Genomic DNA, 23,725 nt, shown 5'->3' on the forward strand with positions numbered 1-23,725 from the left:
ACTCTTAATCTACGTAAAGCCATGAATCACTAGACAAGAAATGTCTGCACACCACTTGGAATTCATTCAAACTCCTTAACTACCTCCCAGGTAGGGTCACGGTCTTCAGATGAAGTAAAGCAGAGTATACCTGCACACAGTACACTTTCGGAATCAATATCAGTAAATCTAGGCATCACGACCCGTGAACAATGTGCTGACGGCAGGGCTTTGAACGAAGGAATTCAGTTCAATGTGTGTGTTTATTCATTGGCATTCCCTGTGATGCTGTGGCTATAGAGCTGGCACTTAACACAGCACACATTTTGCAATAGAGTAAATATGTTGAACCAACAGTTTTCAGGAGGCTTAGCATCACCGTTGGCAGGATGTTCTGCTCTTCTGTTGCTGCTCTGAGCCTCTGCTCTCTTTTTCCTGACTTGCTCCTGGGCGATAGTGTGGCAGCAGTATGTATACACTAAATATCAGCTTCTCAGAATCAGCCGCTAGCTGGCTCTTTGGCATTGTATCTCGGCTCTGCTTATTTCGGTTGAATGAATTATTGATGGTTCAACGATTTTCCACAACTTTCAGCCTGTTTTTTATTTTTTTTATTTAGCATCTCCTCATCTCCACTGCGCCCAATTTCCCTCCTTTTTCCCCCACAGCCGAACGGAGGAAGAAAACAGGAAAGTATTCTCCACTCTCTGGCAACTGGATTGGAAGAAGGAGAATCTTTGACCTTGGAAAATGAAGATGTCGTTGCCATGGGAACTGTTAATCCTTCTGTCACTCAAAGAGTGCCTGGCTGGTAAGAAGACGAGTCGAGTCGCCTTTCACGAAACACCTGATATGCATACGTCTCTCAGGGGGGCTGGGTCGCCTCGTTCTCATGCATGTCTGTGATACGATGCCATATTAAATGATAATAGCAATATTATTATTGCAATCGTGGTCGTCTAATACGGTGATGATTTACACAAGCACATCAATAAAAACACAAACGAAAGAGCCACAACAGAACCACAAAAAGCCACACAATGGCAACACAATCACAATGGAAGTGAGTGAAAGCAGATGTTGTCAATAAAAGGAGCAGAGTAACTTTCTGTGTCTCGTTTGCAAAAACCCAGTCAAGCTCTATTCAAGCGTTGGTTCATTTTGGAGGCCTGAAGCACCTGTGCTAACACCTTGGTCTTAACAAACACAGGTTCACAAAATACATCCATGACTTGTCATCATAACATTACTCTGCTTGTTGCATTGTCACTCAGATCCAATTTGGTTGTGATTCTGCTGTGTGGCTTTTGCAGTTGTTTTCCGTTAACACGCTTGTGTGAGACGTTTTAGCCATCGTAGTCTACTCAAAGCAGTAGCTTCATAATAAGAGTCACAGTAGAGTCAGAATTTAGTGGTGTAGTTTTTGTTATTGAACAGGAGGAAGTGGTCACAAGGTAAAGTGACACTACCTGGTGTCATAAGATAAACGGTTACATTTAGAGCTCACTTGTCAAACCAGAATGTAAGTTCTCTCACTGACTCACTGTTGGATTTACATCTAAAGAGAAGCTATTGTGTGGGGAAGAATTCACCCTCTCTCTTTTTTATGCCTCCCTGTTTTATTATGTAATTTCCTTGCTTTATGTCCAGCTGCTGCCCCTTACTTGAAATGTAACTCTTTTCTCAACCCTAATTTATGCTGTACTCCGCTCTCAGTAACACAGATCCACAGAATGAGAGGAAAGCAGAATAATATTTAACTTCAGTCCGTTAATACCTGTATGAGCTACTGCTAAGGAGTTAAAACCTTGCTTAGTGCTTGTTCTTTATGGCTGGATTGGGGACCTGTGGCTCCATTATAACTGAGTGAGATTAACATTGGAAGTAACATTTTGACAGATAATCTGTGTACGGAACTCAAGTGGTCAAAAAAAATTCATGTAAATGTTTGTGTCTGTTAGCATATGGAGTGGGGTCTATTGTATTGTTATTTATGATTTCATTGCCATTGATTTCGCATCTCATTTCAAGTCAGCAGTTTCACTGAGGTATATCTCTGCAGTCTGCTAACACAGAGAAGACGATGAAGGGTAACGTGCATGGCATTGCACGCTGTCTTGTACGTACATATGCCTGCTATTGAGCTCACTTTTGTATGCGTTCCCATGAAACCTAATTAAGTGTAATTTGTGTGTGTGTGTCAGTGGTCAGTCCAGTTGGTGTGTTTATAGGCTCGTGTACGCACAAACCACCGGATCATTTCCCAGGTGAAATAGCCCGGCTATTAAAGGTTCATTAATTTGTTTAATTTAAAGGACACTGCAACCGAGGTAAAAATGAAGCGCCCCCCCCCCTTCCCTCAGAGGCTGGGAAAGCAAGGCCCTTACCTGAGGCAAAGACTCCCACTCTCATTAGGATGATGATGATGATGATGATGATAAGGGAGGCAAGCACTCTTTGTCCTAGTCAAGGTTAGAGACGTGTATGATAAAAAAGAGAGCGTTCCATCCTCTCAAGTGCACAAAAAGAGAAATGAGCAATTTTTAAGAGTACCGCTGGTGTGCAGCCTGATGGGTGACACGTGGTGCCAGAGGAAAGGGAGGCAAGACACCAGTGTGTGTGTGTGTGTGTGTGTGTGGGGGGGTGTGTGCGCTTTCTATCGAAAAAATGCTAGATTTCACAGGAGTAATTAGTGCAACACTGTTTAATTACTCCTGTGTATTGATAGTGTGGCTGGAGCTAACCGGAACAACAGGCCCCATGGAGCAGACACACACCCACACACACACACACACACACACACACGCCCAAACCTGCATATAGACAACAACTTTACTGGCTCCTCTAATAATGACATTATAACCAGAGTAAGGCCATGCTCTGAGTATTGCAACGCTCATGTAAATACCCTAACCAAGTTATCCGACTTTTGTTAAGATCCTAATGAAATAAAGCGTAAATCAATTAACCAGCCCATGTACTTACCAATAGGCCTTTATAGCCCTGACATAATTCAGAAAAGGGTTTATTCAACAATGCATCAATGACGACTTCATTTCCCCCCTGTGACTGCACTTCCAGTGTAACTGTAACTTGAGTTATTGTAAACTGTGTACTCATCTGGATAGCTGCACTTTAAAAGTGACTGTACATGTAAGTGCTCTGACTGAATGAGGCCAGCAAAGTAAAAGACAACCTCATGACTCATATGCCGCAGACTGCGTATGGAATACACCAGTTGGCCGATATACCACAGGGTTATCTTGAGTTAATTGCGCTCTCATCACCGTTGCAATATCTGCCGTGTGACATGTGCACGAGAGGGTTGATTAAATGCAGAATCCACTCAAACAGCCCCGTTGGCAGCTAATTATATGGTTGTAGAGTTTATATACAGTTTTCCCGAGCGCTCCTTCATTTATTTTTTGCATTAATTCAGTGTCACTGTCTCTGCGCCATTGTACAGCTAATGTGTTTCTGGTCTTTTTTTCCAACCCAGAGAATACACGCCACGGTCCAGTCTTCACCCAGGAGCCCAGTGACAGTGTTTTCCCACTGAGCACTGATGATAAGCAGGTGTTTATTAACTGCAAAGCAAAAGGAAACCCACCTCCTCATTACAGGTACTTGTACTGACTGTCTATGGCTTCACCCAGGAGCCCAGTGACAGTGTTTTCCCACTGAGCACTGATGATAAGCAGGTGTTTATTAACTGCAAAGCAAAAGGAAACCCACCTCCTCATTACAGGTACTTGTACTGACTGTCTATGGTGAGCCTGGGAGTGGAGCATCTTCAAATGTGTGGTGCAGTGCAATACTGAGCTGTTTCGGTTCACGAGTTGTGTGACTGTATTCGCTGTGTGAGAGTCATTCCTAACTCATAAGGAGGTTAAATGTTTAACCTTGTGTTCTTGTGGGATCTTTTTTTCTGTTTCTCTTCCAAACAATGATTTTGACTTTTCTGGATCCACAGGTGGAAGGTGGACGGCAGAGAAATAAACACAGATCGATCCGATCCAAACTTCAGCCTAGTCGAGGGAAACCTGCTGATCAATAACCCTCATGTGATCAACCATGGAGGCGTGTATCAGTGCATCGCCACCAACACATTTGGGACCATTGTCAGCAGGGAGGCAAAAGTCCAGTTTGCATGTGAGTCGCTATTTTCAGATTTTTTTGTATATTGTGACAGACATATTCAACATTCGGATTAAATGGTCGGTAAAATATAAAAATATTGGAGAAAAAACAAGCTCTGGGAATTGCCCCGTCTTCTAAAGGAGCTGCGCCTGGATGACTGCAGGTTCCAGCACTACCTGATCAGTGGCCAGTTTGATCCGTGTTGCTCATTTCAGTACCTGTCTCCAGCGAGTTTCACTCCCAGCACTAATTGTTTTTTGCAACATTGTGCCAAACTTTACTTGCAATATTTGAACTAACTGCTAATCTAACTGCCTGAAAAAATTGGCTGTGCATTTGGTGTGAACGCACAATATCTCAGACACTTCACACAAACTACTGAATAAATGCTAGGTATGGTATAGTAGCCAGGAGCTGAAGTATCTCCACGACTGGATTACTGTGGATACTTGATTATCACAACATTTGCCGCACTAATCATAATCTCCAGAGGAAGTATGCTGGGAACTTGGGTGGTGCCTTGACTTTTTATGTAGCTCCATAAACAGCTAAGGTTTTTGTCTTCGTGTAAATTAGTTCATGGCAGGATACCTCAGAAACTATACGACAAGCAGCATTTATAAACAGTATATTCGTGACTCACTATTTTTAAATGTAAAATTTGTTTTACATTTTGGAATTCATTAGGTCCTTTTTTTTTAGCTTATCCGTCATAAATAACTTTAAAAGCATAATTTATCCCATGAATTTGAAACCTGACCAGGTCACATGTGTAATTCAATTTAAAACATCTTACGTTTGCTTTTTTGGTCTTATTTGAACCACACTTGACACATTTTAGTGCTAATGAGAATAATAAAACACCCACAAGTTGCCTCACAGAGATTTCCAGGGCTCCCCTTTCCTGCAAATTTTCCAGCCATATCATCTTGATTCACTTTTATTTGTATGGCCCCCAAATTACAACATACATTATCTCAAGGCACTTTCCATTGTAAGGTTGAGACCTAACAAACAGTTCAGAAATCCTACAGTTCCCACAATGAGCCAATATATCTCAGAGCTGTAACGTCTTCATTCACGTCCGAGGCACCAGTCGAACGCTGCAGGAATGAGGATTGCACTCTGTGTGTTGATTTTGAGGGCAGTCTTCATCAAAGTGAGTTTCGCTTTGACCACTGCTGATATTTGCCTGATCCCTCCTGGGACTTGGCTGGTATTTCAAAGACATTTGACTGAAATCTCCCTCAACTGCTTTTCTGTTCCTCACACCCAGCACAGCAGCATTTAATTAAAGGTGGACGTTATTGCTTAAGCTCAATTGGAGGACCCTCCGCCTGATCTCCTGCGCACGTTGTGATATTAACAGGGGGGAATCTTGGCTTTTACTTGTAAGTGATGTGACCAGACAGGAATTATCCTGCAGAATGAAATGTCCTTCCCTGGATGTCACCTCTGGGTAAAAGTTATTACAGCTGTCAAACCCTGAGAAGTTGCAATTTTATTTTTTTCTATATTCAAGTTACATTTCTTTTTATTTCATACTCAACAGTTCTGCAGAACTTCAGCAGGAAGCTGAGGAACACGGTGTCAGTGAGAGAGGGTCAAGCTGTGGTTCTGCTCTGCGGCCCTCCACCCCATTACGGAGGTACAGCACTCTGTCCTAACTCTTCTGCACTGTCTGCTGGAGTTTCATGCTCCTGCTTACCTCAGCAATCTCTACACTTACTCTCTCTTCTGCTTATTATATCCATGTACCACTGCTGTGTCTCTTTTGTTTTTCTGCCTTCCCGCCTTCCATTTCTGCTGCTTTTTCTTACTGCAACTCTGACACCCTGTTTTCCACTCACTCCTCTTTATCTGTCAGGCAGGGAACTTTTTAGAACCATCCACCGCTCCATACCTGCTCAGACCCATTCCTTCACATCTATAGTTCATTGCCTCACACTTCTTAACCTTGGGCTCACTTTTCTCGGCCGTATGATCTGTGACCACGCTGCCATCTAGAAAGTCTCCAGTGCTCCACTTCCCCGACTGTCGTTTTTCTTTTTTTTTCCCCCTCCTGGATGTGTGCAGGTTATCTGTGGGTAATAAAGGCTGCTGGTGGCTGCTGTGACTGGGAGAGCATTTATCCCGTGGCACAGCTGTGAGTCGGCTCATGTGTCTGTGTGCTGCTGATTAGCAGGCCCTCAAAGTGGTCCGCACTCCTGCAGCCATTCGGTGCCTACCAGCACAATTTCACGCCAGCACACCAGCCTTTCCCCGCTCTCTGTTTCCAGCCGAATCCCGTGGCCACGTGGGATTCCACACTTTAGCAATTTGCCCTCCAGCCTTCCCTCCATCCCCCTCTTAAAGCCGCCATCTCTTTATTTTCCCTCTTTAAACAGAGCATAGACACACGTTTGATGGGATTTGCCCGAGATGTCAATGGTAGCTTGAGGTATGTTAAAAATTGAAAAGCGGTGAGGGATTTTTTTTTTTTTTAAGGTTAGAATTATGTCAAATCTTCTTCAATGCGTGTCGATGCATCGCTTTAGTAAAACAGTGATGCATCTTATTAAAAGAGGAATAATCTGACGCATCTTTGAACAATCAATAGGTAAGTAGTCTAAAAGGAGCCGAGCTGAGAGTAAAACTGTCAGAGGACACGAGATTATGTGCCTGCAAGTCCTCTGCTGCTGTGAGACCGGAGCTCTTTAACACACCCAGTCTCTGATAGGCCCTAATCATGAAAGGTCTGTCAGTAGCTGCCTCGACTTTCCCTGTAATGATTTTAATTCAGTGTTTTCCCTCAAGGAAGTGAGTGTGACTTTTTGACGTCCGCCCAGTCAAAGGGGCCGACTGCCGATTGTCGTGTCTGATACCAGAGGGCTGCACTAACAGTCAAGTTCATTCTACAATCCCTGCAGACATCGCTCTCTCTCTCTCTTACTCTGTCTCTGTGTGTGTGTGTGTGTTTTATACTTGTACTCTGACACAAATCCTTCTTGTTACTATGAGAAGAGTTTGAGATCCACTATGAAACAAATGTTTCCTGTAAAACAAAAAGAGAATGATAAATGACAGTAATACACGCAAATTACGGACTAATAAGCAACCATTTGACCTTGTTAGCTAGTATCCTTTGTGAATTTCCTCTTTGCCCACGTATTAAAATAAAAAAAACGATGAAAAGACCTTCATTCAAATAGCAGGAAAAGTTGTTTCAGTTACCTTTGAAACATGAAATACAAAACTCTATAATGTAGAATACGTGACTCCTTGTAAACTATCAAATCACTGCAGGAGAATTTGTTATACTCAGGATAGACATGATTTAACAGTACTGGAGAGTTATCACGAAGACGATCATTTTGTCTACATTACCCAGAACTCTATTGCACATACAGTATACGATTGCTTGAAGAACATGTTGCATTGTCATGCTGCAATAGTTGAGACAGGCTCAACTTCTAGACACGGCGACCCTGCATTCTTTTGCCCGCGCCCCCTGTGTCTGTTCACACAGCGTTCCAATTCAAAAGAGTGAGCTGACTGCATTATACCTCACTGCGCTGCTGTCTGTCTGAACTTGACCTCAGCCAATCTCTCAATACGTCCAGACTTAAATAGACTTCAATACCCTGCCTGTGGCACTCAGGCTCCAACCAGCTCAGTCCGGTTGAAGATGGAACCTTGGAAAAACAGATCACAAATTTCTTGGTTGCTTTTTGTTCGTAATTCTTTCAGGTTATTCGACACAATTTGAGGGATTAACAGCATAATTTCAAAGATAATCCATTATCTTGTGTATTGCTGGTGGTGTTGAGAAAGCTATCTACCACATCACCACATGTGTACACACATAGGACCCCTAGACATTGACCAAGAGCCTTTAACAGGACCACCAAACATTCTAGAAGACCCTTAGCAAATCCTAGAGGACTCATAGAAATTCCTTATTGGCCACTACAACCGTCTAACACCCCTCTGAATCATGTCATTAACCACTGAAACTTCCAATACTACATGTAGAACATTTTCAATGACCTTTACTACCTCCAAAGAGCCTCTAGAAACTCCCAGATTAGCCCTGAAACTCCTCCTCTTCTTCTTCAAAGACCTCCTGAAGGACCAGTAAAAACGTCTCCTTGGAAAACCAAACCGCCAAAAACAATCTAAAGAACCTCTCTATTGGCCACCTACATCTTCTAAGCAACCCCTTCAACAACCCAAAAGATCTCTCGAACCTTCTCATTAACTACTTGGCCCATGTGAAGGGCTCCTCGAATCTTCTGTTCATAACGCACTGACAGGGTGAATGAGATTAGATTGACATTAAGTGTGTAAAGCCTCGAGCCATGTTTTTCCTCTTATTTGTCACTAAGTGAACAGCAGTCAGTGGGTTGGCTCTGATAGAAATGGTCAGATTTAAAGACTGAATCTTTATGGCCAGACATCTTCGTTTGAGAAGTGACAAGCTGTGGACTGGTGACAGGATGTTGAGGGATGATCTTGAACACGCCTGATCCATTGCAGCTCCAGCTCGTGAGTTAGAGGACTTAAAAGGATGTGCTGCTAACACCTTGATGCCTTGCGGCTCTTTTAGAGGTCTCGTAGAGTCCATGCCTCAGCAGGTCGGAGATGTTTCATTGGCAAGTACCAGCAACTTATGAGGCAGGGGGGTTCATAACGTTTTGGCTCATAAGTGTTTATATTTTTCATTAACTGATCCTTTGTCCTTGTGGCAATGTTTATTGCTTGGTATAGGTCAGAATTCTATTTTGCTGAGCCTTACATTAGCCAGACTTGGCAACAGTGGCAGTATTTTATTGGATCAATTAAACAGTTGTTTTATTTTTTCATGGGATTTATTGACACAAGGAAAATATAGAATATCACCAGCCTCATCCTTTAAAGTCATCTTATATCTTTATTTCTGGCAGGGAAAAACGATTTCAATATGTAATAATATATTTCCTCAATATGTGTTACAGGTCTTGCTGTACTGGAAGAACACTTTTATATCTCTTTTTATATCTCAATATCCACAATTCATGGCCTATTCTTTATTTGTTTGTTCAGAGATCAAATATTCATGGATTTTCAACGGACAACGCAGCTTCCTGCAGCAAGACGCTCGCCGCTTTGTCTCTCAGAGGACGGGCAACTTGTACATAGCCAAAGTCGAAGCCTCGGACGCCGGGAACTACACGTGCGCGGTGAGAAACATGATGACCAATGCGACAGTGCTCAGCTCCCCAACCCCCGTGGTGGTGAGGAGGGACGGTAAGCATCCTCAGTTCGCCTCTGCTGCCTCCTGGTTATCTTGCGCAATGAACTGACACACACTGTCGGAGGGAGGGCGAGCCTGGGAGATAAATCGCTTGTCTTGAGCGTGACACTGTTTTTGCTTTTGCTTACGAGCAAGGCTTTTGCACCGTCCCAGAGCCTCTGAACTATAGAGGGCTATGCATGCGAGAAACCCTGTGTGTCTGCATGAAGGCACATATTTACATAACCAGAAATGTAGTCTGAACTGACAAAAAAAACATGCAGGCACAGACACATATACACAAAGCAAAGAGATTGCCACACTAAACCTCATCAGGACCGTTTATGTGTACCACTTCACATTTCAGCTGAGACAGATATGTAATCCAAACTCATCCATCCGCTAAGCCCAGCGCTGTTGTATACGGCGTCAACACGGCCGCCCGCTCTCTGCCAGTGTTATCTGCACCTTGGCTCCTAGATCCTATATGAATTACAGGAAACAGCATGCCCTTGTTTTGTGTTTTGACTGATGTGATTTGCTTTAATCCGTCATGCAGCAGTGATGGGTGAATACGAGCCAAAGATGGAGGTTCAGTTTCCTGACGACTTACATGTCTCCAAAGGATCCTCTGTGAAGCTGGAGTGCTTTGCCTTAGGAAAGTAAGTGTCAGAAACATTAGCATGCTGCAGCTCTACCCCTCAAATTGCATTGTGAAACTTTTGAAGAGGCCAGACATCCCCTATTGCAACAAACAGGCTGACAAACATGGCAACGGTCCTTCTGGTCAGCGTGAGTGGGAGCATGTGGCCAGCCTGACCTTTTTGTGTGTGTGTGTGACCTCTGCAGCCCCGTGCCTTCCATCTCATGGAGAAGAGCTGATGGAAATCCACTCCCTGGCAAGATTAAAATCAATCACGCCAGTGGGGTTCTGGAAATTCCATACTTTCGCCCGGAGGATGCCGGTGTGTATGAGTGCGAAGCCGAAAACAGCAGAGGACGAAATGTTGCCAGAGGGCAACTGATATTCCACAGTAAGAGCCATGTAAACATTTACTTTCTGTGTCTCTAAAATACTGCCTTATATCCTGGACCTCAGTATTTCAGAGTTTGGCATTTGTTGTTAAGTGTCTTTTGTGTATTTTATTATTTGTTCTATTCAAAGTGATTGGGTTATTTTCTCAGTATGAAATAGCATTACAATGTCAAGATAATTTGGTCTTTATTGGAGCCTCTTAGCTCTGCTTCTAGTGGCTGTGACATTAAGGAACTCCCCTGGCATACTTAGTATCCTATCTTTTTGTAGAAAATGAGATTGCTCACACGTCAGCATTGGTCTAACACATCTGCAGAATCAGAAGGAAGCGGATGTCAAGCTGAGAGCTTTGAAATGAGTTGTATTTTTAAGTTGTCAGAAAGCCAGAAAAGACAGTCCACGTCAGTGAACATTCTTCTGTTGGCAGATATGAGCGAGACTGTTCCCGTCTACTGTGTTGATAGAGAACTAAAAATACTAGTATCAGCCTGTAAAAAAGTTTAGAAGCCACAAGGTCTGATTCATGTGGTGTTAAAATTAAACTGTAAATTGTTGTTGCTGAATAGTTTGTCTCTGAAGCAAGTATCAAGCAAAAATACACTTCAGTGTTTTCTTCTTTAAACATTCCATTATTTTATCCATTTATTTGTTCAGTTGATGGCCACAGAGCATATTAATGAAGTATCATTTAGTATAATAGTATAAAACACAAAACATAAATATGATGAAGTAACTAAGGATGCCAATTTACATACTGAAAGAACAACACAAGACTAATTCAGTTCAAGCAAACAATAAAAACACCATCTACAAATACACAAATAGAGAAAAGACTAAATAAATGACACTTACGTGGCCCAGTTAAACAAGATCACAGTTCTGACATTCTGTTGTTGCAATCAAAAGACAGCAACCGTGCTAAATGAAATGTAAAGAAACGGCAGAGACATAAACGTAAAGTGCTTTGACTCATGGAGGTTTGGTCCAGGCCAATGTGGACATGAATAAACTCTTATTAATTTGATTTGTCAAAGGTTTCAAAGTTCACCTCGGATCTGCTCTCCTTTAGCATCAGTGCTTCTTGGGCTCTATTTAAAAAAGATCCCATAATTACTTTCATCAACAAATGTATTCAAGAAAACAACTTTGATACATAGATATTTATAAATCAAATACAACAAGGAGTAATACTAGCTTATACAGCAATATAATCTGTACATTCTGGTCATAATCATCTGTTTCAACTGACCAGGAAGTAAAATTCTTCTTCACTCAATTCGATAGACCTACAACCAATCAGAGCAACGCATTGTGAGTTATTTACTAACCCGGGTTCACACCGGACGCTTCAGCGGAGCGCCAAGCCTTAAATAACAGCTGGCTCCCATCCACTCCCATGTTAAAACTTTGTGCCGGTCACACCGGAGGCTGAAGCACCGCGAGGCAGCCTTGGCGCAGCGCGGTGCTTCAGCCTCCGGTGTGACTGGCACAAAGCCGTGCAGCGATCTACTGGATCAACGGGTGATATTATTAGCGCTGCCCGGCGGTTCAGCGTCGCTTCAGCGTCCGGTGTGAACAGCCAAGCGCCGGGGCGATAGGGATTAGCGCGGTGCTTTGGCGTCGCCTCCACGTTCTGTGTTCCTCTTTCAAAATGAATGCGCTGTCGATGTCTTCTAAAACAGACTCAATGGCAGCATCTACACATCTCAGCTCGCCAGCGGCAGGCATGTTTGTTGAAAACGAATTCAACCCGAGGGCACTGATGACGTGGTTGATTACGTTACCGTTGAAAATCTGTCAATCATCGTATAAAGCCCGCCCTGACAATCTGATTGGCCCGGTCGGGCCATAATTTTTCCTCAACGGAGCGACTCCAGACCGAACTGCCCGACCTAAAATGTTGTGGGCGGGGCTAAGTTCGTCAGGCATCCAGGCTAGCGTATATGAGCTGTATCAGTCAGAATGGATCAAAATGAATCTGTGACACATCTGGAATTACTGTGTGGCTGTACAGGGCAGTTCTCTGTGAGCTCAGGGTCGTGGAGGAGCTATCACATGTCAAAGGTGTTATTTAGATTTCCCTTGCACACTTTCAGCTGTTGCTCGTGTCCATACGTTCAACATACATCACTCTCTATGGTTGTATGTGTCATGAGTGACATATTGGTCCCTATGGAAGATGATTTAATGGTTCATGTCAAGACAGGCCATGGTCACATGTGAAGCTCCGGATTCTCCTGCTTAGAGGCTGAACCCTCTCCTGGTGTTCTATGTAGGCGTAAGATAAGAAATAAGTTGATAGTGCCTCACGAGCGATGTCTAATTTGTTGGTTGTGTTACCTCAGAGAGCTGTTTAAACTCTGCACATGTTTGCCTGTGTTGATCTCTTCTTGAATACATGCTGAGAACAAACATTGACTCAGCACTATTCAAGTGCCTCTACTGAGACTCATTGTTGATTGTGTCTGAAATGAACATTGCTCGCTGTGATTAATGGTCCTGAAAACACCTCAACCCCCAAGATGCACCGAGGGCGCATGTGGAAGTGTAAATGCAAATTTGATAACAATCCATATACGACTTGAATAGCACTTATTAGAACGCATACTTCCACTAGGGCGCAACAAACTCCTTAAACTCAATCAAGACGCGTCAAATTACACACACTGATACATATTACTCCTCTAACTCGTCCTGAATTTTTCATCTAGATCAATGATTTATTCCTTGACCCATCCTTTCACCAAGTTTTGTGGTTATCTGTTCAGAGGTTTTCAAATCATCAAACTGGACTTTCCTCTGCGAAGGCCCTACAGTATTCATATGAAATCACATTCAAATTCAATAGATCTGCATTTCTATTTGGATTCGCACCAAATTGTGCACACTCATAAATATCAGTCCCCTTAACATGTGTGAGTGATTTCATCAAGACCCATGAATGAATCTCTGAGAAATCAACAACATTTTTTGAAAAACACTCACAATGTTAAAGAAATAAATTGAAAGAAAAATCCTGGGTCGTCCTCTGACCCAGATTAGCAGCTAATGTAATTGTTTCTTCCTTGGGTTTCACTCCAGCCCTTCACAAATTCAATGGAACTTTGTAGTTTCTGCAAAACTCTAACAAACGAAGATGAAAAGTAAACTTTCTTGGTGGAGGTAATTACATAGGCAACAATAATGATTGCTTTCAAATTTACCAAACCAGCAGGGTAGCAGCAGCTCACATTCACAAGCCAGTGACTGCATAAAGTCAATCTCATGGCACCTGTTGATTTTGTAAAGACCAGACCATTTGCAAAGAAGTAAACCATTAACGCAGCAGTACATCATCTTCTATTCTTTAAGATGGACAGAGCAGTCGGATCCCATTCAGACTTCAATGTGGACACTAGAGATGCTAAGATACCAAGAGTAATGTATGTTATCAGGTTTCATCTGAATTGAAAATGCAATTTAGTGCCAGGTGTAAATGACACAAATGACAGCTTCCAAAAGTAGATATCCCCTGAGGTAGATATCATTTTGTCTATATGATAACTGTCGATGGAGACATTTTTGTGAATCAACAGGTAACAGGTTGTGTGTCATTTATGAGAATCTCATAATTGTGTTTTAAAAATAAGAACTCAATTTGATTTATTTTATTCAACAGAGGAGAGCTGTTCACCATTTTCTTTCGCGTTTTGCACAATTTTGCCTAATGCAAGCAAGTGCAAAGTCACTATGTAAATATAGCATTATTGCTAAAGCTTGTTCTAGCGTCTTCCTTCTCTATGATTCATTTATTTTTTTAAGTTTATTATTTGTTTTAATGACATCATATCTTACGCTGTTAGAGAACATAAGGGAAGCCCAGTGTTATTGACTTTGATTATTGCCAGCCCGTGACACACCCCCTGATAAAGTGACAATTAAGTCTTTACAAGCCAGCTCTGTTTCCATGTGAGCCCCACTTGACTGCACTGTGCAAATTTAGTGCCCACAGACATGATGCCATAAAGACTCCAATGAATTGGTTATCCACAAATAAATTAATTAATGTAAGCTAAACAGAAAGGAAACAGTTCAGTAATAAGACACAAACAAATGAACAAGAAAAACTCAATAAGGAGGGGGCACAAGGTTTTTAATGGTTTTGCCCTCATTAAACTTGAACTTGCCAATCAGTGATCTGTGAAATCCCTGCAGGAAGCAACAGTTTTTTTTTGTGAATATTTACAGTTTAAATTTGGCAGCATGTACTGGTGGGATGTATCAACACCAAAACCACACATACCCCCCCCCCCCCCCTCCCCCTACATTCTGCCTCACTTGCTTCTCACTCCTCTCCCCTCTGATTGTATTAACAGTTTTGTTCTGTGAAGTTGTATTTTCTTTAGACTCACAGTTCACTTATCCTTGTTGCCGTCACAACGCAAGGAGCTCTGCAGATCATACTGTATTGTAACTTAATGAGTGGTTTTCTTTACTTTGTTATCTGTGAACCTGTTCATCTCAAATCCCACTGAAGTGTGCCGATTGCACGATGCTGCTGGAGGTCAGTCCAAGGCACTGACTGTGTAATGAGCTGCTGCCCGGCTAATTCAGGAGCTAATTACATGCAGCACGGGGATGCAAATTGAATGGAACAAGTGGTGCAAATTTGCCGTGGCCTTTCATGTATGTTAATCTGACCCAGAGTCCATCTGTCGAAACAGGACTGACATTCCATGTTTCAAGTTAACACCCATGTTATCGCAAAATGCGTGCTCACAAAAAAGGGATTTGGATTTAAACCACAGGAGATGCAATAAATCTGCAATCTGATTTTTTTCCCCTCGATAATTATCCATGTGCATTTCCTCTTCTCCACAGATGTTGAACATCTGCACTGGATCCAGACACTGAAAGATGCTCATATGGCCATCGATGCTAATCTGCAATGGGAATGTAAAGCCATTGGTAAACCTAAGCCTGCATACAGATGGTTAAAGAATGGTCAGCCTCTAACAGCAGAGGTAAAATGCCAGAGGAAACACTTACATATGATATTTATGTTAAAAAATGTTATAGACAACAATGCTGATTTTCAACCCATTAAATCTACTATTTAGACAATAATATTCATGTGGCCTGATGTGCAGGGGAGGATCCATGTGGAAGCTGGGAGACTGACCATATCCAGGATCAGCCTGTCGGACTCTGGCATGTATCAGTGTGTGTCAGAGAACGAGCATGGAGCCGTCTACGCCAGCGCCGAGCTCAAGGTTGTAGGTGAGCAGTGTGTTTGCCTCGTATCTTTTACAACGAGCTGTACCAGAGGCGAGGCAGAGGTACAGTCTGTGTACGTTGTGTTGTGAGTAGAAGAAAAGCTCAACCCTATCTCAAATTAAATGAATGAATGAAAACAGGCTTAAGCGGTTCCTCAGTGAGCCGTGGCCTTGCTCTTTCATTTCCATAATTATTTCATACAGTAAGCCGGTCTGGTGTTGAAATATAATTTCTGTAATTGCCGCCGATGCACTTGACATTTTTGGCTGATGCTCAGCTGTAACCTAAAATGGCCTTAACGTGGGCTCTGCTCCTCAGCCTCCCCGCCTGACTTCACCCGGCGCCCCGTGAAGAAGTCCACGGTGATCCAGAGGGGGGGCGAGGTTGTCTACGAGTGTCGCCCCCACGCTTCCCCGAGGGCAACCATCTCTTGGTGGAGAGGGGGCGAGCTGCTGAAGGACGGCAGGAGGTAGGCTATTTTGCTCTATGCACCACAGCTCGTGCCACTGGTGGCCCCTGTAAAAGTGTTTATTCTTATGGTCATATTCATTTCTGGGACTCATCATTATGTATTACTTACTTCTGCTTAAGGGGACCCGAGAAGTCAGGGTCGCATGAAACAGCTTCGTTTTGGTTCAAGAAAGTTTTTAGTTTTTTTTCTTCAGATGGACACCTTGTTCTTTACATGGATTTATATGTCAGTGTGCTGCTTTGAGTGATGTCTTTTTAAGTGGATGTAAGAGCGAGGTCAGGATCCCGAGTCCATCAGTTCTTTATATCAAGAGCAATATATGATTTAGTTGTTGAAGGCGTCCCACAGTTTCTGAGCTCTTGAAGGCAGTCAAAGTGCTGGATGAAGGGCAGACACCATGTAAAGATGCTGTTTGTGTGCAAGCCACAGAGGAAAAACAATCGTCTACAGACTTTCAGTGAAAGTCTTCCTCTGACTACATGACAGGCCACACCGTGTCATGATTCAAGGTCTGAGGCAACACCTACGAACTACAAAGAAACAGCTTGTTGTTGCTCTACACCTACGCAAAAGCTAATGCACACAATAACAGCCGGGTGGGGCACAGTATGAGAGCTGCTTCTATAAGGTGTTGGGTGGAAATGAAAGGAAGGTAAATGTTATTGTATAAGTTCAGAGAAACAAGGGCTGGCCTGGGCTACTTTGAAAAAGATCCAACAAGCAAAAAATAATTGCCCGAAATTTTCCAGCAGCACCTAGATGCCACTAGCCAAGGCTTTACTTTTAACATTTATTTGAGGATATCCCATCTTCTTGATCTGTGTTCCCGAAATCATTTAACCCATTTTAGGACGTGTCAGCACAAAGGATCTAGTCCAGCTGGAAGAAGCCAATGTCTCCAGCGATGTTACATTTCTAGGGTGACTCCAGTAGAGCTGCTGATGACCCATCTTGTCTCTCTTGCTGGAGTGTCGGAAAGGCCACGAGCTAGGGCTCTCGATCATATTAACGTTGGGCACATCATCAAGGAGATGGAGAGTCAGAATCAGAAATACAATGAGGTGCCATAGGTCAAAATACATTGACACACACATATTCCTTTATTTACAGGGCTATGTTTCAATAAAGTGAGAATAAATATACATTCACAGTCCACTGGGATCATATTTGCATTTTCATTGGCAAATATGCATCTTATGTTAGCAATATAGGCGAAAGATGGCAGTGTACATATCCAGGATATTTTAGCTTTATTCCTGGTTAGTAAGATGAGGTGGAAATATTCCATCTATGGGTTAAAACATTATAACCATTAATATTCATTAATGTGCGTGCAAATATGACTCCCAGTACAGACATGCTGGTTTAAGCGTATTGACACGATACTGTATCATTTAGATGTTTGTTAAGGGAAGGAAGGACATTATTGGCAACCTGGCATTTCCCCCCTTAAAGCTGTTGTTCAGCATATTATGAGACATGCAAATGAAAGCTTGTCTTTTGTGTGAAACACCATCAGGAGGCCTCGTCAGTCTCGAAACGTATAATGGACTTAATTGCGTCAATTTTCTGAGAGAGCCTTGGCTCTTTGTTCCGTTCGGGCAGCAACTTAAGTGAGTTACAAAACGTTCCATAGGAGAGATTTTCTAACAAAGAGCGAGGGCGAGGAAAACAGAGAAGTCTGATTTCAGTCAGTCTGTCTCAAGAACACTGTTGCTTCTGAAACTTGTTGATTTTATTTTCTCTCCAATACTGATTTCAACAGCAGTTTTTTGATCTCTCATCTTGTGTGTGTCTGTGTGTGTTTGGTGTATGCTGGATGAAAACATTTTGTCCACCGTGTATAAAATCTAACAATTCTGAGAACATGCCTCAGAAATACAAGGAATACATTCAAATGGTTCCCGAAGTGAAAATTGAGTCAAAGAGCAGAGGAGTGAGAAGTTTTTTTCTCTCGCTCCAGTTCTTAGATCTTTTCACAGGCCTCCTGTCTGTCAGAGGATTTATTTTCAAAATGCTGCTGTTGATTTTCTAAAGCACTGGAAAGTTTTAGGACTGAAAACGATTTCTGATCTGCAGACTGCCCGGGACAGGTCTGTTTTTCTGTCCCCCAGAGTCAAAGCTGAACATGTGAAAGCTGCATCTAGTTTTTATGCTCCACATGTGCGGAACAAACTCCCAGAGAACCGCAGACCTGCTACAAATATCAGTACTTTTAAATCAAGACTCAAGTGTTGCTGTGTTAAAACAAACAAATAACCAAAACAAATATTCTCCTAAGTTTCATCTGTTGTTTTTGTATATATCTAATCAGTCAAATGTCACGGAAGTGTCAGAATGACTTTTTTCCTTATCCCAATCATAAAACACGGCTTACAGGCTGTAGACTGCTGTACAAGAAGATGCTGTTTATTTTTTGTATTATTTTATCTCTTCATTGTCTACATGGATCATCAATTTGTGAGGAGGCTGATGCTTTAACCTCACGTCAGTGACAACAGAACATGAGGACGTGGGTACACCTTTTACCGTATCATCCAAGGTTAAAACCGGAAGCTATAACTGTATGCAAGTAAGGATGACAACATCTCTTCACTAAAGTAAAGCCAAGCGCTGTGGTCACCCCTAGTGGCTGGCTGTCCACGTCTTCCACTGACCACACTCTGTTTCTTACACCTCTTCAGTTTAATCCATCCACCTAAAGGTACAGGCTCACGCAACTTCAAAAACCCTTGTTTGTCTTCAGTCCACGGTTATGTTGGTAAGATGCAAGGTTTTTCCCCAGCTGCTGCTGTATTTGTCTCAACACAGGAATTGCCGTGGTAACTGAACTCTCGACTCGAGTTTTTTAAATCTTCAGTCAGGAGAACTGTTGAGTCTGAAAGTTTCTGCTGAATGTCTGAGAATTAGCTTCACAAGAAAAAACAACAAATGACACATTTTGTGCCTTGATATTTCAATCTGAGTTTGTTCAGATGCTTTTGGTGCATCTTTAAGGTTAACCGGAAATTGAGGAAGAAAATCAAGAGTGGCTCTTTTTAAAATACCTTTTTTATTCCCAGCAGCAGCAAAACGAAGATCGGTGAAGCAGCCGTTGTCAATTATGCCCCCAAAATATGGAACACACTGCCGATAGATATAAGGAAAGCCAGCTCGGTAGATATTTTCAAAAGAAAGCATAAAACATATCTCAACAGCCGAGCGTTTACACAGCTTTGCACTGTACCTTTTTTTTTAAATGCTATAATTTCTTATGCCATGTTTTGAATGATAAGCACTTGGAGCTGTCCTAACGGTTATCCCATAGTTACTGATCTGCCTTCGTTTACTCTACTTTGATTCTATGCTGACTCTGGTTCAAAGCTTAATTTGAGTGGTTACAGTTGCTAAGGTAGTCAAGGGAAAAAACACTCAAGTTGTTCTTATATCAAGTGGTTTTAATAATGTGTGGCTGCATTCGGTTGCATATGAAAGGTGCTATAAAATTAAAGCTTATTTAAATGTTACATTTTCTGCACATAACTTACAGAATATTGTATGCTGACTTCTAGTTTCACTTTGCATACTGCTACTATGTGAATTGAAGTCCATAGAGGCTTTCACTCCTTTTTTATATTTATTTCTAATTTCCATTTGTGCTCATGCTGGGATCAGTATGTACAGGCAGCTTTCCATGGACGCTTCGTAACTCACAGGACCTGCCTCAACATGCGACCGGAGGGATTGATTCGTTTTCATGTTTTCCATTGAGTGGTCATGAGGAAAGGGAGAAAAAAAAATTACCCATGCATTTCCCAGGCAGCGCATTTGGATGAGAATAGAAATTCACAGCATGGAACAGAGTTTGTCTACGAAGCAGATAGTTCTTTACCTTTCTATTTGTTTTGCAGCTCATTGCCCCTCAGGTCATGTTCTCAGTGCGCCTCCATCACTCAACGTTTGATATGTTTGTCAATAAATCACTGCAAAGCACCCCCGTGTCAGACATGCTCTCTGGGTCTCAGCTCAGCCCAAGTGAATACATATTTATTCTCGGGAAGCGGTATGAAATTGTTTGTGTGTTGTATTTTTTTTTTTTGGAGCTTGCTGCTCACAGTATTTCTGTTTGATTTATTGAAGCCAAAGGTCACAACAGGAGAGCATTATCTGCCTCGTTTATGCATATGTTTACATGCTCTCCCGCTTGTCTGTTCAGAGCTCGGGCGCCAAAAGAAGTACTCCAGGCTTAAATGTGAAGTTTTATGAAAGAGGGCGTACTATCCAGTGGAGATGTGGGGGGATATGCTACTCTCACTTTTTTCGCTCTCAGTTACTGGTTGATTTTCTTACATAAGAGCTGAGTTGAAACAGTTTTGACGCAGTTTTCTCATTGAGTCGTCTTCAATGACTAAAGTGTACTCAGGAATAAATGGTGACTTGGTGAAAGCCCTCTTTACTTTTTATTTTCCGCCGACCTTCAGGTTGGAGGATGACCAAACTACCCCCTCAGCCACAGCCGCCCAGTTGTTTCAGTTGTTTCACAGACTACTCCAGTAGCCGACTATCAAAACCATTAGTTGACACTCGGGGCGGCTGTGGCTGAGGGGTAGAGTGGTCATCCTCCAACCTGAAGGTCGGCAGTTCGATCCCCAGTCTGACCCATCTGCATGCCGAAGTGTCCTTGGGCAAGATGCTGAACACTGAATGGCCCCCCATAGAACAACTAAGTGCTGCGAATAGATGCACTGTATGAATGTGTTTGTGAATGGGTGAATGTAAAACTGTACTGTAAAGCGCTTTGAGTGGTCATAAACTACAAAAGCGCTATATAAATATAAAAACATTTACCATTTACACTTGCATTGCTGTAGACTATTTCAGCTGTGGGTTTAGCAGGGTGCAGCAGGGGGCGCTGATGTAATCGACACGTGTTAGCTTTCATGTGTGATTGACAACAATACCAGAGCTACGTGTAACCGCATACATTTACAATCGCTTACAGCTCATTCTATAGCAACAGCAAAAAAAAAGGTGCCAACAGAAGGAACCTAAACGTCCTATCACTGACCACCTAATGTTTATCATGATTTGAAGCTCTACAAATAAAATATCAATCACACATGTTGACAAGGGTCATAAAAAGGGTTTTATCTCTTGATTAATTGACTAGCCATTTTTGTAAACCGTTGACGACTACTAAAATCCAATAGTCGAGAATGCCCTTGTTGTAGCAACCTCATGCAACCTCTACTTCAATTTCAACTTTATTTGTCCCTGAAGGGAAATTGGTTTTGCTCCAAGACAACGACAATAAAGAAAAAGACATAACATTGGCACAGAGTGACAGATTTATGGAGAAATCCAGGTTGTTCTTAATATTGTTGAATAAATAAAATGTTGTAGAATAAATACAGTAAAAACTAAAAGAAAAAATACTACATAAGATATAAAAATATCATAAAAATCCTGAGTAATCAAAATCTGAGTTTCAAGTGCTTCTCATCAGACTCCCAGTTTTATTCCTCCTGTGAGACCCGCCTGATGTTTTTCCCCAAGTCCGATGCTTCTACATGCATATCTCCCATGCTACTGCCTCTCAGAAAGGCTTGTAGCACGTTGATACAATCTACCACGTGCTGTAGAGCGATAAGGCTGCAGGTTAAGATCCCAGTCAAATCTGTGCTGCTCCCGTCCTCCTTCTCTTCCTTCTCTTCCTCCTCCTCCTCTTATCACCAGCCAGCCCCACACTGCTGGCCTGCTGTGTGTCCAATTAATATGTGCGTTTTAGCTGATGCATATATGCTATCAATACTGTGCTGACCCCACAACAAAGCTGTTCTGCCTCAGCTAAGATAATTGTTATCTTCTGAAGCGTGCAAATAGACTTTAGGAATAGATTCTGAAACCTTCATTCAAAACCAAATCAAGAGGGGAGGAAACAAAATGGCCTGAGAGATGAGACCTCATCTCTCAGGCAGGAAGTCGTCCCTGTGATCTTTATCATCAATTTTACTTCAATTAACAACCAAGTTATTGATTGATAAGGAAATGAGAGATCTGAGCCCATGATGAGCTGTTTCAGTTTTGCCACTTTCCTCAGACAGACTATCATGGAGGACGGAACCCTGCGCATCACCAACATCTCCAAATCTGATGGCGGCAGGTACACGTGTGTGGCCAGAAACCAGTTTGGAACCTCCAGCAGCACAGGAACGCTGATGGTGAAAGGTATTTGTCTTTTTGTTTTTTTTCTCCCCTAGTTTCCACTACTGTACCTTCCAAGCCGAGGGTGTAAACTTTTGTTAAGGGGAAAAAAAATACCAGCTCAAGCATGAAATTGATAATGAAATATATAGCCGTTTTATGTTCCCGGCGGTTTGACAGACGTATAAGTCATCTATGGTTTTGTCAGCTGTGAGTTATTGTTCATGTAGCAGAGTGGGGCAAAGCACCGTCATCCACACGGCTGCGAGTGAAGAATATTTTCTCAACATTTAATTTAAAAGGAGCTGGAGAAGCAATTTCAGATTTGGGTTTTTAAAAATAATTGTGATTATAGTGAGCAATTCTTTCTCTCTCTTTCTAGTTGACACCATGATTGCAGTGTGTTTAATTATTCATTAGTGGATTATGGGGGGCATTTGCTTCCTAAGTGAAGTATTTTAGATCATTTAATTAAACTGATGGAGCAGAATCTGGACTATTCTGGATGAATTAAGCTTTATTACCTTCTTCATTTGGCAGGATTTTATGGACATAAAGTAACAAAATATTCTCCTTTATTTCCTGCCTTTTCCCATAATGCTGTAGAACCCACCAGAATCGTAGTTCCACCTTTGAGCTTGGACGCCACCGTGGGACAGAGCCTTGTGTTGCCCTGCGAGGTTTCCAGCGATTCATCCCTGATCCCCGTCTTCAAGTGGTTTTTCAACGGCAAAGCCATTGATTTCATCAGACAGGAGCACTTTGAAATGATTGGAGGGGTATGTATAATGCGGGTGAACACCTTATTTGATATCGGGCCCAGGATTTGACCGACATCATTTTCTAAAAGCCAGACCTGGTATTGAAGCTCCAGAGCTGTTTTGTTCTGCCAGGTGAGTTCTGTGATAGTTGTATAACAGGGCTGAGATGAGACATCATTTCAGTGTGCAGTCATTTCTAATAACGAGTGTTTCTAAACCTTCTGATTCTTCATCAAACCCGGGTTTAAAAATATGGAATGGGATGATAACAGGCGTTTTAATGAAAAAGACCCACTGCATCTGAATGATATTGACTGTATGTCTTCTGCGAAGTGTGGAAGTAAAACAGAAATAGATCTAATCTTAAAGGAATGGTTTGACATTTTGGTCAATATAGTTGTCGCAAAAAAGTATGATGATGTCATGTATGGGGCCAGACGGTTGTTAGCCTATAGTTTAGCATTTACTCTGGAAGCATGGAGGAAGCAGATAATCTGACAATCTACACCTTCAAACACCTTAAGACTGTGGTAGGGAAACAATTAGTTCACTAAGGTTTCAATTTAGTCACTAATAGTACAAAAAACAAATAATACAGTGGAAACCGGATATAGTGATCACTGATATAGCGATCAACTGTTTAT

General features: G+C 42.1%; 1 protein-coding gene across 1 annotated transcript in view; it reads left to right on the forward strand.

The window, feature by feature from the left end:
* Nucleotides 1-735: 735 nt before the first annotated feature.
* Nucleotides 736-23,725, forward strand: part of LOC128446448 (contactin-4) — a 45,709-nt gene continuing 22,719 nt past the window's right edge. The window contains exons 1-12 of the mRNA XM_053429496.1: nucleotides 736-790; nucleotides 3,479-3,602; nucleotides 3,953-4,131; nucleotides 5,672-5,767; nucleotides 9,184-9,387; nucleotides 9,933-10,035; nucleotides 10,223-10,407; nucleotides 15,270-15,412; nucleotides 15,539-15,668; nucleotides 15,984-16,134; nucleotides 22,217-22,344; nucleotides 22,927-23,099. Coding sequence (XP_053285471.1) covers nucleotides 736-790; nucleotides 3,479-3,602; nucleotides 3,953-4,131; nucleotides 5,672-5,767; nucleotides 9,184-9,387; nucleotides 9,933-10,035; nucleotides 10,223-10,407; nucleotides 15,270-15,412; nucleotides 15,539-15,668; nucleotides 15,984-16,134; nucleotides 22,217-22,344; nucleotides 22,927-23,099 — 1,671 coding nt within the window. The remainder of the gene's footprint in view (nucleotides 791-3,478; nucleotides 3,603-3,952; nucleotides 4,132-5,671; nucleotides 5,768-9,183; nucleotides 9,388-9,932; nucleotides 10,036-10,222; nucleotides 10,408-15,269; nucleotides 15,413-15,538; nucleotides 15,669-15,983; nucleotides 16,135-22,216; nucleotides 22,345-22,926; nucleotides 23,100-23,725) is intronic.

The sequence above is a fragment of the Pleuronectes platessa genome, chromosome 2, assembly GCF_947347685.1.
Source record: "Pleuronectes platessa chromosome 2, fPlePla1.1, whole genome shotgun sequence".
In the NCBI taxonomy this organism is placed as follows: domain Eukaryota; kingdom Metazoa; phylum Chordata; class Actinopteri; order Pleuronectiformes; family Pleuronectidae; genus Pleuronectes; species Pleuronectes platessa.